This window comes from Trichoplusia ni, chromosome 3, assembly GCF_003590095.1.
Source record: "Trichoplusia ni isolate ovarian cell line Hi5 chromosome 3, tn1, whole genome shotgun sequence".
Classification (NCBI taxonomy): domain Eukaryota; kingdom Metazoa; phylum Arthropoda; class Insecta; order Lepidoptera; family Noctuidae; genus Trichoplusia; species Trichoplusia ni.
In genome coordinates this window covers 16117295-16136717 of record NC_039480.1, presented here as the reverse complement: position 1 = coordinate 16136717, position 19423 = coordinate 16117295, and the positions used below count along the sequence as shown (strand labels likewise).

General features: G+C 35.8%; 1 protein-coding gene across 2 annotated transcripts; it reads right to left on the bottom strand.

The window, feature by feature from the left end:
• Positions 1-90: 90 nt before the first annotated feature.
• Positions 91-19397, bottom strand: LOC113492154 (glycine receptor subunit alphaZ1-like). Of its 2 annotated transcripts, none has more exons than XM_026869493.1 (8): positions 19158-19397; positions 4541-4733; positions 4124-4436; positions 3801-3956; positions 3546-3701; positions 3292-3457; positions 2759-2960; positions 91-1462 (listed from the first exon to the last, which is right to left on the bottom strand). In XM_026869493.1, exons 1-8 carry the CDS (start codon positions 19232-19234, stop codon positions 1217-1219), a joined length of 1509 nt encoding a protein of 502 aa, XP_026725294.1. In that variant the 5' UTR covers positions 19235-19397; the 3' UTR covers positions 91-1216. The 2 variants fall into 2 exon arrangements, with proteins under 2 accessions (XP_026725294.1, XP_026725293.1); XM_026869492.1 differs by having other exon boundaries at positions 3795-3956; positions 19158-19395.
• Between the last annotated feature and the right edge of the window lie 26 nt (positions 19398-19423).

Sequence of the window (19423 nt, the reverse complement as noted above, 5' to 3'; positions counted from 1 at the left end):
TGACACACCGACTGAATAATAACTAAGTGAATATCTCCATTTACCTGTCGAAGGAAAATAAACGTAATGCAAACCAGTAATAAACGCAAAGATGATTCGAGTTTTATATTATTGAGATTACAAACAGCATCTAGCTACAAATTACAATAAACATGCTTATTCTAAAAATATAATCTCTTTAAGGCACTTAAATATAAATAAAATTGTGTAATAATACTTACAAATGAAACCTTATAGGTTTTATTTCGTTTAAGTAAACACTTATAAAAGTTTTATAATACCGACCGTCGTGATTCGTTGTGTATTCTGGACGTTCTTATCATTTTAAATAATATAGCGAATATAAATAATAATAAATTATAGAAGTAAATTAAACTATTATAAATAATTCAGGCATAGTACCATTATCAAAACATTTTACTCGAAAAACCTAAAACGCCAGCTAACAAACGGGTAGGTACATTGACTACTGTACCTACTTGGTAATAATACTGCCTTGAATGTTATAGTACTTGACTTAAATTGACTAATCTCATCATTATTAACAACAACCTTGAGATGACTGTTCAATTTGGTAAATTAAAATACTTAAATACCAAATAAATATATTGAAACTTATTTTAAATATATTATTGTAATGTAATTTAATAAAAAATACAACTTAGTTACTCCCTTCGATAGGAATGTTCATATCTACTTATACATACGACATCTAACTATCTATTTTGTTCATAATCATTTATGGACGTATACTAATAAATAACTAAGTTTTGTGCCATTACTATGCTAATTTAATAGGACTGCATATTATGGCTAAAATATAAACATAAAAATATTCTACCATCAGATCACCGTTTTAATTAATGTATTGAGATGAAAAAGTTATAATCTCATTTCATGAAGTTCCTGTGGCAGTCGATAGATCGTAAGTGCCTGTAACGCCTTACGTAATCACTTATTAGGCAAGTTTTGCTGATTGGCAATAATGAGGACAATTATATTGTCCTTAAGGTTATCGAATACATTTATTATGGCCACTTAAAGTTAGTGCTAGAACAAAGTTTTGACCGACAAACCGCAAAACTTGTTTACCTTTACCGGCACGATGTTTCCCGATGAAACATCAGTACGCGTACACCACTGACTAATCATATCAATGGACTTTAATACTAAATTGACTGGAATTACACGAGCTGTGTAAGTATAAAACGTCGATTTATAGACAATAAACGAATGTCCAGTATATGATGTTGAACAGGATGAAGAGAAGGGGGAACATGATCCTCGATCGTTTGTCGATCCACGTGGCGATTTCCTGCGGGGTCATGGTGGTCCAGGTGTGCTTGGGGGGCTCGTCGGACCCCTCGCTGCCGTGGCCCTGCTGCTGCTTGCCCCCCTGCCCGATGAGGTCGTCGAAGCTCTGCGTCGTGATCGTTGGCAGGTTCATGGCAGACGGGAAGCTCTGGAAAATTATACAGCCGATTGTAATAATGGCGTTGGATGAATTTGTCATTTAATGGTAGGTTGTATAGGGTTAGGTAGGTTGTATATGCTATATTCGACGTTTGTGTTTGAAGAACCCTCAGAGTGGATTATGAGGGTTCTATAAACACGGTATCAATGATTTACTTTTAATCGACGTGTCCAAACAAACTTTATACCTAGGGCGCATTGATTAAACTGAAAAACCTTCCTTCTAAATTCAAGTAATGTTATAGAAACTTGGACCTTATATGAAAAAACCTTACACCCCTTTAATGAATTCCTTGAGAGAGATGTGATCGAGAGAGATGTGATCGAGAGATATCGATGATTGTTACATTAAACATCCTCGCGTGTATAACTTGACGGTTGCACAATATTACCATAAGGGAAAATGTTTCCGCTTCCTCATGCTACGATTTTTACTCATGGAATGGTTATGAATCGTTTGATTTATCTATTTACCTACAAACGTTTAATAGATGACCGACTTGCCCTGTTACCGGTTTACTGCTTCATTATAAATTGTTCATAATCTTAAATAGGTACGTTCGGTAAAACTTATTTCAGATGTTAATAACATTTAGTCACGGCTTTATTAACATGATTGTGATCCACGAACCTATTTGTATAAATTTGTATCAAATTATAAAAATGGAACTAATATGAAACAATTCATTATTTGTTAATTACCATTTATATAACAATGAAATGTAATTTACCTTGTCGCCTCGCACCATTGTAGCATTAAGAGAAGTGTGAAACATTAATTTTATGTCTAGAAATTATGCTAATCTAGGCTGGCTAAGCTCAGGTGATAATGTGGGCAATATTTTAAACAGAGTTCTGTGCAAAAGATGTGTCAGTAAATACGATATAACATATTAGAAAATCAACGCGTGAAGCCTATTGCCTAATCTGATGGCTAACAATAGCTATTAAATAATTCGGAAAAGAATATTGATGACCCAGTAATATTTTTTAAATGTGATGATAACTTATGGAAACAATATTTTAAATATTTAAATACAGGGGTACTGATTTCACATTCTACTTTTATATTCGCAAAAAAATATAGTGTGTAGTTTCTGAGCCTAATAAAATTTTGAACAATTTTGGAAATCAGTTAATCAAATATCCCCCGTCTATCCCTATCTACGTCTATCGATATCTACCCCTTGATCAATTGAATCATTACAAACCGTTTAATTAGACGTTTCTTTATCAAACAACTTCCCTTAATCAAAATAACCATCGTTTATAGCAAGATACGTACGTGTACGGTCAGGTAGTTGTTGTAGCCGGGCCCGGCCGGGTCGCTGCTGGTCTCCTGGTTGAGAGACGAGCACGAGCGCGACTTGCTGAGCTGCGGCGACGACTCCTGCAGCTCCTTCTGCAACTCCTTGCGCGCCAGCCGCGGCGTCAGCGTGCTCTTCAATATGTACTTGCTGTTCACCTTCTTCAAGCTTACCGCTTTCCTTTATAAGAAAAGTAAGTATGTTTAGAGCCGTTGTATAGTGGCCCATTTTAGGCCTGAGCGTACTGTTGAAGGTATTAAGTATATCGAGATTCGGACTTGATTTCCTTATTATATTCAAGACAATTATATTCCAAACCCGATTGGTTTAGGTAACGAAACTATATGTTCGCGGTAGTTTGCGAGAGCGTTCCCGCTTGGCTCCCGACAACAAGGAACGGAAAAGGGGTAGAACCCTTTCACTTACCCTAGGGCGAAGAAAGTCCATATGGTTTTCCAATGGGTAAACAAAAAAAGGTATTGAATCTATGTAAAAAAATGTGACAACTTACTTTCTACGCCAGATAGTATTGACAAAGGCAAATTCTACTAAAGCTGAGAAGATGAATCCTATGCAACCCAGGAACCAAATTTCACTTGCTTTGATGTACGACACCTTCGGTAGAGTCTTCGCTTGTGATGACGCCAATGTGATGAATGATAACATGGTGCTGGTACCTAGAACGAGACAAAACATTTTATAAATATTTGTCTGGTCCTCATTTAGCTCACAGGGTATTTCTTAAACAAGTTATTTTTTCCGTACCTAATGTGATTCTTGGAGCTGATGCATCCGCTTGTAACCAGAATGTTACCCATGACATGGCCACAATCATCATGGATGGAATGAAGTAATCCATGAGATAGTAGCCGACCTCACGGCCCAGTTTGAACGTGAACTTCAGAGCGCTGTAATTTCCAGCTGAAACGATAACATTCATAAAAGGTTAATAGGTGTTAGAGGAAATAGTACCCAAGAAATTAAGACGTCACAAACATAGAAAATTGACATTACATCTACCTCCGCCGAGACGCATGTTCTCAATATCTCCACGTACAACAGATTCATTGGTCCAAAAATCCAGTAGTGAGTATTCCGTCAGATGGAGTTCCGATGACAAACGCACCGGGTTGTTCTTTTCCCACATCAGTCGTAAGATGGACGCGTTGTACTTCCCTAGAATTAAAGTTGAAGGAAACTTGTTTAGAAATTCCATTTGTCTGTTATATTTTGCGCACTTGTGAGTCAGAATTACAAATAGGGTAAAATATGTGCAATGTTTAATGCAAATGTGGTTTACAAATGTAGATAAAGTATTATGACTACGAGTAGGTATTACTTACAGCTCTCTAGGTTCATTGAGCAGGTTTGGTCATCGAAGGGGAACTTCTGTAAGTTCATCCAGCAGTAAAGAACTGCCTGCATTCTCCGGCTGAAGAGTACCTCGCCGTCCGGAGTGACTGATATCAGGACATCCTTACTGTCCGTACCCATCAAGCTGGAAGACTGCTCGTTTGACATGTATAAATGAGGAACCCATATCCGCTCTCTCAAGTCGCTTTCACCAATAATCCTTGATCTCTCTGGAGAGTACAACGCGTATGCTAATCGGGGATCAGTCCATCGAAGTTGGAGGAGGAAATGAAGTTTGAAATTCTGAAAAAACAAATGGACTAGATTACATCACTCATACTAAGTACATTTAAATTGAACCAGTTTATAATGACCCTGTGGCTCTGCCAAGCTAAGCGAAGTCTTACCAGATCATGTGCCTCGGCGGGCTGTATGAAGTAGACGTAGGCGCTGGCGTGGACGTAGACCGTGTCCCCGGTCTGGTAGGTGGGCAGCAGCAGCCGGTCGTAGCGGCATTGGTGAGCCAGCCGCCCGAGGAACTCAGACTGCGTGTAGATATCTCCCTTCTCCAGGCTCGGACAATCGGGGGCTACACTAAGCCTGAAATGAAATAGAGATAGTTTTGTTGTTATACATTTGTGATTTTATTTATTCATTTCATGTGAAGTAGTGTGTAGTTGTGCTATCAGAAGTACAAAAGTAGCTTCGGCGTGGTGGCCACAACCACTCGGCTGTTTGTACAGTCGATGATGATCGAGAATTATATGAATCTAAATCGGCACAGGCACTAACGGTCCTAATTCGATGACTTATAATCGAGATCTTCGTATAGTCAACGATGATCGATTAACGAGCACGAGATGATAATCATGAGTTTTGACAACAATAGATCATTCGTCGTCTCATCACGTACCGTATACCGTCAGACTCACGCACACAATTAGCGGCCTCATTCGAGGGCAACACGCAAAATTTGTAACATTGATTTTAAGCCATCGATCGTTTTCCTTATCCCGATTCCTAGTCTACAGTACTGGCAGCTAAGGCCGCCGTCGCCGCGGGTAAAAGCGTGGCCATTAGCACTAATGTGCGATACGTTATCAATAATTCATACACCTTGTACGTGTCACATCAGGATAGTAGCCGGTTATTATAATTATAAACAACAACATCTTGCTACGACTGACGTTTGTTCTTGAAGGATTACTGTTAGCCATGGTTGTAGTATGTTCTTAGTATCTATAGGGTTGTAGTATGAAATCAGATTTCTTAAAATAATCTTTATTTTTATTTTGTAATTAGCTAAGTATATGCGAGGTATCAATCAATCAATCAATCAGCCAATCATAGTCCACTGCTGGACATAGGCCTCTCCCAATTTACGCCACAACACCCGGTCCTCCGCCTTCCGCATCCAGTCCCCTCCAGCGACCTTTCTCAGGTCATCGGTCCACCTGGCGGGCGGGCGTCCTACCTTACGGTTGCCGAGCCGCGGTCTCCGTATGCGAGGTATAGTGTGTTTTAATTTATCAATAAGGCTCATTAGGGTACTGACCGCAAAGCCATGTTCACAGTTAACCTCATGCCCTCCTAATGATAGGAGATTAACTGAATAAATAAGTAGGCATTTGGGATGACCGCCAACAGCTACCTAGATATAAAACCAGATTTTAAGGTATAACTTCAGCTTAATCCTTTAACAACCCTGTTGGAATAGTTCGTTCAGTTCAAATATTTTCTTCTAGAAGGCGACATTAAAAATAGGAGCGAATGCCGAAAATGAAAGCGATTGACATAATTATTCAGTTTAAGTTAGCAATAAGGAAGTGTTCCATCGCAACCAAGGCCGCGGCAGATTGTCATTGTTCAAATTCTGATAGGTATCGATTGCAGCGAAATTCAGGGTCTGACAGGTTAACAATAGACCGTGAATATATTTAGGAGGAAACCTCTACTTTACAATAAGATGCTCTTTCTTCCTCTTGCATGTTTAAGTAAAAGAAATTTTAAAATTCTGTTCTTTTTTTACTTTGGTTTGAATGTTAATTTATAATAAGGTATTTCTATATAAATGTGCTGGCGGGTAACTAACGAATAAAAGGGCAGGTGATTTGTTCATCTGAAACTTTGTTACTATGTTATCAATTAGTGTAAATTCAATTTTCAGTGTTAAACTAAAAATATTTGTATGCCGGTCCCGGCTAGACATAGCGGTCATTTCCATTGATGTAACACCTATTTACTACCTATGTTCTACGAATAAAGACTTTGTATTTGTATTTGTATTTGAAACTTATTTGCACGGAATCAAGGAATCAAAGGAAGAAAAGGAATCAAGACCGAATTGCACTCAACGGGGATAAAGACACTGAAAAGGATCTTTACTAAAATGGAAAATTGTGTTAACTCTACGTTGTACTGGATGGAGACAATTTCATCCCCAACAACTAAAAAATTATGTATAATCTACAATACTGTTTGTATGTTAATGTTACAAATATGATATAAACGTTACGTTTCAAGTGAATGATCCCACAAACGAGATCACGATGAATAACTAATTCTCAGATCTACATGTCAAGGTATACAGACTCCTTGGTGTCTTTATTTTAAGGAAACAATGTACGAACGTAACGTTACCGGCGTTATGTATTTCATTATTAATTTTATCTATGCTCGATCACGTATACACACTGTGACAGCAATTGCGTGTTAAACAAACTCTCTTTTCAATAACAATACCCGATTGTTTGCCGTAAGACGTGTAGTATCAGTTTAATATATGGATCCATGGTGTGGCAAGGTCGGAGAGGAGCTGCTAACGACAACAATGCTAATATTTGTGGACGCTGATAACATTATGAACCAATTCTCTGAGATATCCACAAGATTTACTCTTAGATTAACGCTAAGCCGCGGACTACGAGTACATTAAATATGTTTTACATTCTTATTCGATCTGAAAGGTATTAGGTACATCCTAATTACCTACTTACTTACATAGTTTGCTTGCATGTTTGCTCTATAAGTTGTAGTAAGAACACTGATACAATGCACTTTTACAGATATGGTTCAATAACTTAGGAATGTCAATGGTATAGAGATTGCTAGTAAAAATGTAGAGCTAGCAGTGCCGGCGTTAGGGGGGGGGGGGCTGATGGGGCGATGGCCCAGGGTGACAAATTCTGGGGGGCGCCAAGGTCTGAAGTTGGAGTCTCTTGCCTCTCCTGGCGCAAACCCTCAGAACTGTGCTCTACGCTAGAGGTGGAAAAGGAAAGATTAAGTTTTTAATATAATTTTACTTGGGATCAGCAAAAAACTAACACTTGATATTACTTCCCTCAAGTGGGCGCCACAATATTTTCGCCCGGGGTGTCAGTGGCCCTTACGCCGGCACTGAGAGCTAGTTTTTGTACATTAACGAATGGAAACTGATTTCATTTCAGGATATTTTGAAGGTGCAGAAGAGAGATGCCGCTCTACGCTGTTTATATCGCCATCACACTTCTACAACTACAATAATATTATTTTAATACATGGTGGTAGACCCTCTGGTCCTTTATCTTTCTTTTAATCCTATACGTAGCATGATATTTGAACTACGCATCCTCCTAGGAATTATTTGTTAAACACCAATAGCGCCTCGTTTGCCGATGGCCGCTATCATCCCAGTTTCCTTTGCCTATTTACTCATTTTGGCTTAAGTCAGTACACATTGTAGGTACACATTTTTGTGCAGCGGTACTTCGTTTAATCTTTGTAAGGTTTATCTTCACATTATCTCGTGCGTAATGAAACGTTTTGGGGCAAATTTCTTACTAATTAAAGAGATAAAAGCGAAAGGATTATGTTTTATGAAAATATTTGTTTTAACCTATTTTTGTGAATGTTTTCTTAGTTTTTTCTTATTGTAATATTTTATATACTAGTCATATTTCTACACTGGATGAATAATAGTGTTGGTCTGCTGACGTCACTCACCGACTGCATATACTTCACAGAATTAGCTGAATTATGGATTTTAAATGGCTGCGACATATCAGTTAGCGCTAGCCGTTACATTTTATGTGTAGCTACTAAAGTTTATTTAAATGTTCAGCCATCTACAGAAATTACTGCAATTATGTACCTGCAATTGTTTATCTGTAGTCTTTGATTAAAGCCCCGACTTTTGAGCAAAATGTATTCGAACTCTACATTTTTAAACCTAGAGTCAACAAACTAAGGCAATTCAATGTGCATATCTTAGTAAAAATAAGCATACGTCACGATTATAGACCAGGTATTGCTATGAAATATTAAAGAAACTATGGGAAGCACTAATTTTAAAACCATTTTCAATTTTACCTTTTCGTCTCCAACCTTTCTTTGGTTAAGGTGTTTAAGGTAGAAACACAGTCGTTACATTATATTGGGCAGGTAATATGTTATAATATAATATCCTATATTCATCCCACTGCTGGGCACAGTCCTTTTTCCATATTGGGAAGGTTTGAGCTAGCGTGGTGATCAATATCACCACGCTAGCTCACTGCGGATTGCCGAGATAATAATTTTTGGAATCCAGGTATAGGCATATGAACACAATTGGTAATTCAGCTTATAAGTTTTGCCTGCTTTTTCCAAATAGGACGAAGCAATAGTTCTTTAGACGTAGGTATCGTTTTCAATACGATATATAAATAAAAAAAATATAAAAACATATCTTAAAAACTAAACCTCATTCAGATTTACAGCAACAGTGACACACTGAATAAATAAAACATTTATTATTAATGACTGTAACAAAGATAATTATGTTATTATCAGACTACTGTGTATAAACGCGTATTAGTCAAAGTAAGTAACATAAATGAGTTGTAACTGTCTATGAAAAGTCTTTTATAAACTGGTTTCAACTTACTATTCTTGGTATATTGTAAGAATTTTACAACATCCAAACAAACATGACTAAAACATTGTAAATTACGTAATTAATTTATTGTGCCGCGTGCGAATTAGATTGACTCATAAAGATGTGACGTCTGTTTTAAAGTGTAACGCTATGTAGAAAGGTAATTAATTAAGACAATAATGAAGATAAAAGGCATATAACGAAGTAATTAAAGATTTGTGACTTCAAATGATCTTAAATTTTGTTTTAAGATGACTTAAGACAATTCTTTTACGTGTCTACCTTCTGTCCTTTTCCTCGAAGTTGAGGTAAAAGTGCACAGATGAAAGCTTTGTTATAGTTTCTAAAAACATGAGTTTATAATAATACGATTGTTGTCTTTAAGATTATTATAATTACACAATCTTAATAATAAAAACAGTCTTGTTTGTAAAGCATCAAAGTTTATGTGCGCATATTTCACCCATGAACTTTATTGTTTATGTTACATAGGTCGACATGTTTCACGCAATACTCACCTTCCTAAAGGGTGGGTGTAAGTCACCCTAAAACCTAAACATTGTAGAACAAAGGGCTTTCTTGCTGTTCAATAGTCAGATTTTTATTTATTTAAAACATGAGCAAGCTACTTGGAGTCTATGATTCAGCTTTATTTTTTACAGGCTGTGCCCGCGGGCCCGCCTGCTATAAATCTTAAACGATCCCACGGGAACATAAAAATGGAATAAATACTAGATATATTATGTTGATCCAGGATATAAACTATCCTTGTACCAAGTTTCATCTAAATTCGTTCAGTTTTTGCGTGAAAGAATAACAAACTTCCATACATCCAAATATATAAACTTTCGCGTTTGTAATATAAATAGGGTGTAATTATTCGTTGAATATTTCAAAGTAAGTTTAGTAAGCCTTGTCGGTAAAGTAAGTGATCTTGTCCTAATTAAAAATAATAATGGTGCAAGTAATTAATTAACGACAATCCATCTATCTTGGCTTGTTTGAAGAGCAAAACGACTATGTTATCACTGTTCACAACCTTGAAAGCCTCCATAAAGTTTTATGTGTCTCGAATTTGAAGGCGCTTGATTATCTGTCCTAGCATCTAGTTTGCTAACGCGTACGTTTTAAAGACTTACACATAAAAACACTTTATATCTAAAATCCACCTCTATCTAAAATAAATCTTTCATAAATTTTAAATTTTCTTTTTCCTTTCTCGATAATGAAACGAATGCTCACAGATATGTACCTACGTTATTATTGTTCATTAAATTGTTCAAAACGTGTTATGCTGTTGAGATTGTTGGGCCGTTTCTTCTGCACAGCTAGAAAATATAAAACCTGTTTAAGGGTTTGTCAGCCTAAGTCTATATTCTCTGAGGTCAAAAAATGCTACTTTGTACCCAAACTTGGACCAGAGGATATTTAATTTTATAAAGTAGAGATATTTTACCTAAAGTGTCAAATGGGATACAAATAAAAGAAGGAATAAATTCAAATGCATACATGCAACAAAACTTAAATTGGGAATACTTGCTAACTGTCCAATTGAATAAATATTCGCAGTCGCTCAGGAAACGTTTTGACACAATATTTATAAGCTGCAAATCACGAACTTTATTCATTAATATAAGTTTACTGAATACCTACACTCGTAAGTATAACGAAACACGCTAATTTAGGACACAAAAGGAAAATTAGACCCAACGTTTGTCATTATTTCCTATTTGTACGCTAATAATTATGGATAATATGGTCCGCAAATAAATTAGCCGGGAGTCACGCTCCACCAGTCACGAAAAAGTTTATTAGATATTAACTCTCTAATTAACATAATTAGGCACTCATTACAAATGACGATTGACGCAAATCGCAGTTTATATTGCAACAATGTTATATATATTAAAGCTGTAGTGATTTTTTGAAGGGAATTCAGGCTTCCAGGAGATCATGTCAGAGGATAGATCTGGCAAAAGACCTTCATACCGTACTTCTATAAATGTTATTGTTTTCCATTGTGTATTTAATAAAGATAAAGATTTTTGTTCTTGCTTAGATAAGTGCGTAATTTCCTAAGGCATTAAAGCAAAACCCTCACTTTTCTACATCTTAATTACTTTTAATTATAATCTAAAGTGCTTACGCAAGGCAAATTGCTATAGATACCAAATCGCTAACACTGAAACGTCAATTGTAACTAATTGGCGTGAAGATGATCAGAGCTGCGCCGGCGCATTTACCTCAATCACAAGGACGCGAGGATAGAGGAAATTCGATTCGGAAATTGGTTCAGATTTATTTACATTTCATGTAGACAATACCGTGCGGCTTCGACGTATAAGGTCGGTGTGAGCGGCACGCCGCGCCGCGCGGCCGGCGCACGCGCATCTATCTGCATCAAAATAGGTGACACTTTGCAACGCTATTTAACTAACAGATGTTTATGAGTAATGATTCTGCCACTTCTTTCCGTCATGATTATTCTTTTAAGAATTCGAGAGTGATATTAATTACATGTATGATGTCTTTTTACTAGTCGCCTATTCTTCATTATTGTTTTCGGCTAATGGCATTTTAAATGACTGCGCGGAAAGCCGACTGGCACGGTGGTAAGTCAAACCCAAGATGCGCGACATGCTCCGAATTGGATCCCAGCGAAGGACAAGATTTTTTTGTGAGTCCTAATGCATGTTGTCTCTGTGCTTTTGATTTTAATGTTTGTAAAACCCCCACGTCAAAAGGATTTGATTCGATAGCGTCGGAAATGTACGTTACAAAAAAAAACAAATTTTGTTAAGGTATTTCAATTAAATGTCAAATTTCAATTAAAATTTAAAAAAAATGATACATTATTGTTGTTTCTTAAAAAAATATGGTAATTATATACATAGAAATATCAATTAGTGGTTCGGTTTGTGGCTTTAATTGGCGATGGTCGGTCCACCTTGAATCTAAGTCATGTGACTGTTGACCGCAACCGGCGACGCGTCACTCTGTTTTGGTTGCCATTTAATGAGTAACGTCCTTTCAATTGTAATTAAATGGATTTGTACTACATCTATGACTAACCTATAACATCTTGAAATGACTTCTTAGTTATTATGTTGAAAGAATTACACTTTAGACCCGTGGATAAATTGGATGGATGATAGAGGATATTTATGAGTAACAAAAAATCCCCTTTGATTTTTTAAATAAATAATTTGTCCTATATACACCCCCCCCCCCTCGAGGGGATTTTTTAGGACTATACTTTTTAAGTCTACTACAGCTCTTATTAGGTGGTTTATGAAGTGTTTTTTTGGAAGAAGTAGTTATCAAATCTAGTCAGCAATTTTTAGTTTATTTGAATATCACTTAGATATTGTATATTTCGCTAATCGCACACACAAACACACAATTAACGAAAAATTTAATATTGTAACTCGATGAGCGACAAATAGTTTTACCAACGTTTGTATCTGTTCTGAAAGGTCGTGAGGTCATGACTCGTGAGGTGGTATACTTACAACTAACGAGCATTAATAATTCTAAGGCTCTATATAACCTAGGAACTTCCAAAAACTTTCTAATTGTTCTTGGAAACTATGGACATCGATTTTGTATTAAAAAAAAACTTAGTCTTGCGCAATTACTCTTGTGATTATAATTAGGGTTACTAAAGACAAAAAAACACACCAAGATCCCCTTTTTAAGTTAGTAAATGCAGCAAGTAGGTATAGGTTTGCTACTCCAGTATTGGCGAAGTTTTATTAAAGATCAAGAGCTGATAAGTTAGCCTATTGAAACTCACAATTTAACCATGAGTTCAACAATATCCATGAAGTCTGAACTCATGCAGTAGGAACCAATATAAGCACCTATAATATTATTAAAAGGCGTATAAAACGAACACCTATTATTAAAACTGTTATGAGCACAATAAAAGGTCAGCCTCTAATGGTCCTCACATACAAGGGTTGTCTAAGTAAGGCTGGTAATAATGACATATAATCACTAACAGTAATCTGATATATGGACACACATATTTTGCATAATACCTAGCTTGACATTGTATTAGTTATCTCACTAATACTGATAATACCTAATACGTGGACAAAAACTCCAGAGAACTATGTAGTTCACATAATATAATACATATATAATATATTTCAACATATATATTCTATTATATAACATGTGTATATAATAGAATACCTAACAGGTGATACATCCTTATTTATTACAACTAGAACATCTTTCTATTGATGACAGATCAATTTATACAATGTATGTTGTGATAGCGAACTCTACATTCTGCGTTTGCATTTGTTTTTATCGTCCTAAATACGGTTGTCCTATATTGAATTATTGGAACCACGATTTGGTAAAAACAATGCGTATTCGATCTAAAAATATGTCTCTACAACTCAATTCTCTGTAAAAATCAACTATATGATAATAAAAAATAGGCTCTACAAATTAATATCACTTCATTTACCTACACAAGTTCTTATATCACAAAGTGTTAATTTAAAGTGATACTTTCCAGAATATTGTGTAAAAGACGTTTCTTAATACAAATAACGCTCCACAACTAAGTTCCATTAAATCAGCGCCTTGAGAGACGTAAAAAAACATGGAAAAAGGTCAGTTCGCTTCCTCGCTCTATCATGACAATTAGTTGCATTGTAATTGGTTTTATCACTTAGAAAAACCATTGTTGGCTTAAATACGTGAAAGTAATGAGTACCTACGACCTAATTGATTGAAAAAGCTGTTGGTGAGCCTTACAAGACAGTTTCTTTGTTTTTATTAAATTTATTCTGGTTTTGGAGGTTAGTTTTTGTCTCCTTGATCACTTTCTTGATTAGTTGGAAGGGGTGTAGCAAGTATTTTTTGTTAAATATTATAAATGAACTTAGATACAACAGTGTTTAGACAGATCTTTTAAGTTATCCCGAATTGAATCTAATGATGAGAAATGAGATTTTTTTGTTAGTATGTCAAATATTTACGTTACTAATTGTATTAGTGAGCAAAATATATTTGTCCCAGTGCGGAGTATGATAATAGAGTTCGCGTTTATTAAACTATAATTTTAGTAATGTATAGATGTTTCCAAACAGCTATTGCTTCCTCTCACTCTTCCTCTCAATGAATTTTCCTCAAATGCAGGATATGTCAGCAAAAAAGTCAATGAATAGAGATTCTTATAAAGAAGTAAGTAGACCATTTAACTTATCAAGAGCGTGGGCGCGAAAGGCCTTTTATGTAGCGTAGGCGTGGTAGCGATTTAAGATCTTTTGAGTAGCTTTTAATAGCCGGCGGAATATTGGGGAGGATGTGATAAATGTGACGTACAGGTAAGTACCCATACCAAGAATAGAGCTAAACTAATATATTTTATCTAAACACGGAATTATGGACAATGTCCAACACGCGGTCACGGTCAATTATCGGACCGTGTCATAGTGCCGTTCTTGTAACTTTTTATCAAGTGAATAGGTATAAAAATTGAAATATCTTCTTTGAAATGAGTACACACTTTGTTGTTTTATATTATTGTATTTCAGACGCGACCTACTCGTATTTATTTATAAATTCATCATTTTTGTGTGTCATTATGTAAGGATTTATGACGGAGTATGTAAAGAAAATCTATTGCCATCAGTTAAATAAAATTAAGAAGTATGAGACACGTATTTTTGCCTTTATCTGAAATACACAAAAAAAGCAACGTAACCTGCTTAAAAGTTTAGAAGACGACGCTTGTTGTGACGAAACCATTTCGTAAAATTTGTACACAATGGTGACGTCACGCGTAAGTTCCATTCACTGTTATTTGAATAAACATTAATTGACTGTTTGCAGGACATAAGAAACTACGAGACGGACACAGAAAAAGAAAATATTACCATTGCCTATGCCTAAAAGACATCCGTAGTAAGTATAAAGAAAATTTCGTTCTAGTACCTACTCGAAAATAAGATAAGTGACAAAATTGTATATATCAGTAAGTAGACAGCGAGGGGAAACTTCGGAAGCAGTTGCCAGTATTACTCAAGATATAATTACCATTTATCTCTACGAGTGAAACAATGAACACCTAATTGTACAACCTCGATATCACCTGTCAGACACTTCAAAAGGCGACGTTATCACTGTCGTCACACTGTTATTTATAGAATTATATTATTTACTAATGAAATTCAAAGATCTCTCCAGCTTATCACTGCAGTTGTTTCAGTCGATGAGGGTAGCAAGAGATTGTAATCTTGAATCATACGGTTGCGTGCGGATGCACAAATATTTGCGTTTACCGAATGTGAATCATGGGTATAGGCATAGTGCATATAACGTAGCATCTATCTCGCCTCTTAAAGTAAAGTAAGGCAAGCAGTTATTAAAGTTGTTCTGGATGGCCAATGAAAGATGAATTTCAGAAATTATAGGAGACCAAATTCTAAATTGTTAAACTACGTATGAGGAGAGACTTGCAACACATACTTTTGTCGTGAATGGATAAGAATACGTGTGTTTAAATTAGTTGTCATTAGTTAGTTATGTTTGAATTAGTTAAGTATTAGGTTTTTTTCCTGATGCGAAATCTTCTAATGACTCTTTATGCTTTGTGTTAAGGGGGAGGGACAGTCAGACTTTTAATGATCATGTTCTTTCTTTTGCCATCCGTGTACCGGAAACACGGTATCCGTCTAAAGTAAGGTAATACCTGAACAATGCTTTTATAAGAAACGTAAACATAGTCGGCAGATGTTTTTATATTGTGATTCATCTTAAATTTATTTTTCACGACACGCAACTTAATTTCGCGTTAATACGTTTATGTTACCTACTTACATGCGACACTATTCGTTACTATTAATCAAGGTTCTGAATAAAATATTATTAAGAATATTTGAATGAATCAGATAGGTATAAATATTTTTAGACTACTTTTTATTGTAGTAGGTATTTAGTGAGTACCTACTTCCAAAAACAACTTTACCCAGTAGGTACTAGGCAACTTGTAGTATTTATCAATTTGTTTATGAAGTAGGTGGTAGTAATAGCTTATGAGGAGTGAGGGGTGGGCTTTTTACACCTATCCCTTGAGAAAGAGTTCAAAGGACTAGAGCCAGCCAGAGTTGCACAGAGTATGCGCGAGCGATCCCGTGACATATCCCCACGTCGTGCCCTCGACGTGGGTTGAAGACATTAGCGTTTCACCCCGAAAAAAAAAAAGTGGTAGTAATAGGGTTTCCCTGAAAAACTTCTTATAAAAGTACTTAAATGGTTGATTAACGACTTAAATTATTATGTAGTAAGTACTAATTAAAACTAATCACTCTCTTAGTTCACTTTCCTTATACCTACAACCGTCGATATAATGGTACCTACGTAAGAGTGACCGGAAAATACTTGGAAAAAATATTTCTAGTAGTTTTAGATTAAGTCTAGACAATAATATAATTATCGATATATCGGATTTTACAATGGTTACTACTATTGAAAGAGGTAAATGGTCATTTTGTCAGCTGCAAGAGATGTTTGAAACCAAATCGGAAGTCAAAACAGACTGCACAAATTGGCGAGTGGTATGGGCCTCTTTCTTTTTAAAAAATCGAAATAATGAAATCTAATTTATTAGTGAACTATATGCGAATTGTCTTACAGGCGTAAGCACATGCTGAAAGTCTTCGACAGGGTCCGTGGCCCCAAGCCCGTGGAAGCACAAAGGGATGAACACGGGAAAGTTTAAGTAAGTTTAGTCAGTAGGAGTCAATCCTTCATTGAAGATTTCCAATCCGAAAAAAAGGCGTAAGAAAAGGAAAATTAATTTTGCCTAATAGTATCATAAAGAAGAAATTAAAAAGGAATCCGGTAAATGGGACATATGATCGCAATCGAACACATGATCGCAACGTAATTGCATCTTAGAAGACTTCTCTAGAACGTACGAGAGTTCGATATTTTCCCGGAGTAAATAGTAATCACCGCCTATTCATAATGAGTCTGTTAATGAAAAGCCCAGCCCTCGTGACCACGGATCATTATTATCACAATAAGAACAAATACAGACAGACGGCACGACAGAAAACGACCACTTTTCCTGTGTACGACTGTTACTGATATGCAGACTGCAGCGCGAAACATCTGCTGCGAAGGTTAACCCTTTATCGGTAAGAATTATTCTGATGAAAGTTGATGGCACGGTATTAACGGTATCGGTAAAACGGGGTAAATAGAGGATTTTTTGGGTGGATTAGAAACAGTGTATTTTTTTAATTTGGACGTTTAACAAGACAAAATATAAAGATAATACGAAAATCTTCGAGTATTTCAGTAAGAAGATATTCATGCAAGCCTAAAAAAATCACTTTTTTCTATTCCTCCCTTCAAACTATATTCACCCCGTTTTATGGTACCCGAAAAATGTTACTCAAGTACCTACTAGGGGTTCGGCGTGTATGCAAAATTAAATAATCTTTTGTTAATAAGCAATTGACCCAAATGTTTAGTTAAGTGCCAGAAAGGATATCAAATAAGGTGGTGTGTGTGATACATATATGTAGGTACCTAATAAAGAAATAAAAATTGTTACGCTAAAATTAGGCATTTTTTTTTCTAGAATCATTAGAACTATAATACCCGAACAGCGAGGCGCTATCCTAGCAAAGAATCGTCAATAAGTAGGTTACCAAACAGTAGGTTAAATAAGTTAACCTTATCCAGCCCCTAGCCAGTACTTAAACTAAATTTTAGACAATCGCAATCTTTGGGAAAACGCTCTAATGTATGAAAATGACAAAAGTGGGTCAAAGGGTTTCAAAAAGTTGTAAAGTAGACTGTAATAGTTTATTCAAAATATATGAAATTCTATCAGTGACCCTTTCTTATTCCCGTTTGAGAGCTTCTACTAACGCCAGCAACTGTAGAAATTTAACTTGGTTACAGGCCGGTAGGGGTAGTTATAAAGTGTTATAAGAATTACACCTTAGAAAATGGAAAAAGTAGCGAAAGCGTTAGTGAATGGAAATAGTTCTAATGTGTTTTTTAAATTCTCGAGTTCCCATTTTTAGGTTTCGCAATCATATAGTACCTATGTAAGATTAGTTCGTCTATACTACCTTAGCATCCGTCGATGATAAGTGGGCCATTGCCTATCACATAGCACGCGTAGGATTAGACGACGTCCATACGTAGCTTTTTATTGCATTAATTACCGACACATTTAACTATCTTATGTTTTGCCACTAGATTTTTAAGTTCTGCTAATAAATTGTTTCTTATGCCATCTAGTAAGTGCACAATCGTTTGATCGAGGTCGAAATCATTCAAGGGCCGCGGCCAAGGCTGGTTGACGACATTTCGACGACTTTACGTTTGAGGAATCCTAAACACAACCTAATTTTGTGCATTGTATTGATGTTTAATTTGTAAAAGGAACAGCAATTACCTTATTGAATAGATAAATGAATAAAAATTCTAAATTGGAATAATTGTTATACCGTTTTTAGTGCAGCTACGTGTTTATCATGATAACTATCTTTATATTTAGCTATTGTATCGTATGGTCTTCAGCGGTGACGAGCGACTGCAGGTACTACTAATAAGTATTCCTACTGCCCATTGTTCACGCATTTAAAATTAGTTTCACATGTCATAATGTGCCTGATAATCTTCTGTGGGAAATAGCTGTGGTTATAGATAACACTAACGCCAATCAAGCATGCACCCTTGTTTACGACTATCTATTAAGGCAGCTAAGTACCTACTCTTGTCTCGATTAAAATTATTATAAGCGATATCATACGAAATGCGTTACCGACACTTATAAATATGATACGTCATAAAGATATGCAGGAAGTACAAATCAAATATTGTAATTAATTAGTTCTAGGAAATGAAGTTACTATTGATGCATATTTTTCAGGTAACTGAAAACTGGCCCATTCTATATGACACAAATATTCTACTGCAGCTAGAACTTTTATTTTTATTGGTAGATTTTACTCTAATGTACCTATAAGATAATAAGCATAGATTTTCAGTTAAAAACTACAAATTGATGATCCAAAAAAATATGCAGATGATTCAAAATATAAGCATGCTGCGATAACAATAAAATGTAAATAATTACTTACAGTTGATTTTTCTGTCCTTGTGCATTGTGGCAAATGACTATAAGTAAGGTATAAATTATTGAGATTATTGTATCCATGATTTAAGAACTAAACATTTGCGATTCGCGGAAATTATTGGTGCAGATCCGCAAGCGGTCTGCTTCGCGCGATCGGTTCACTGCTACTGCGTGCACGCAGGCATAACTTGCTCTCCGTGAAAAAAGGCTGCGCGGAGTGCGCAGGCGCTGACGCGCTCTAATATTTGAGCTTTTACACACAGAATGAGC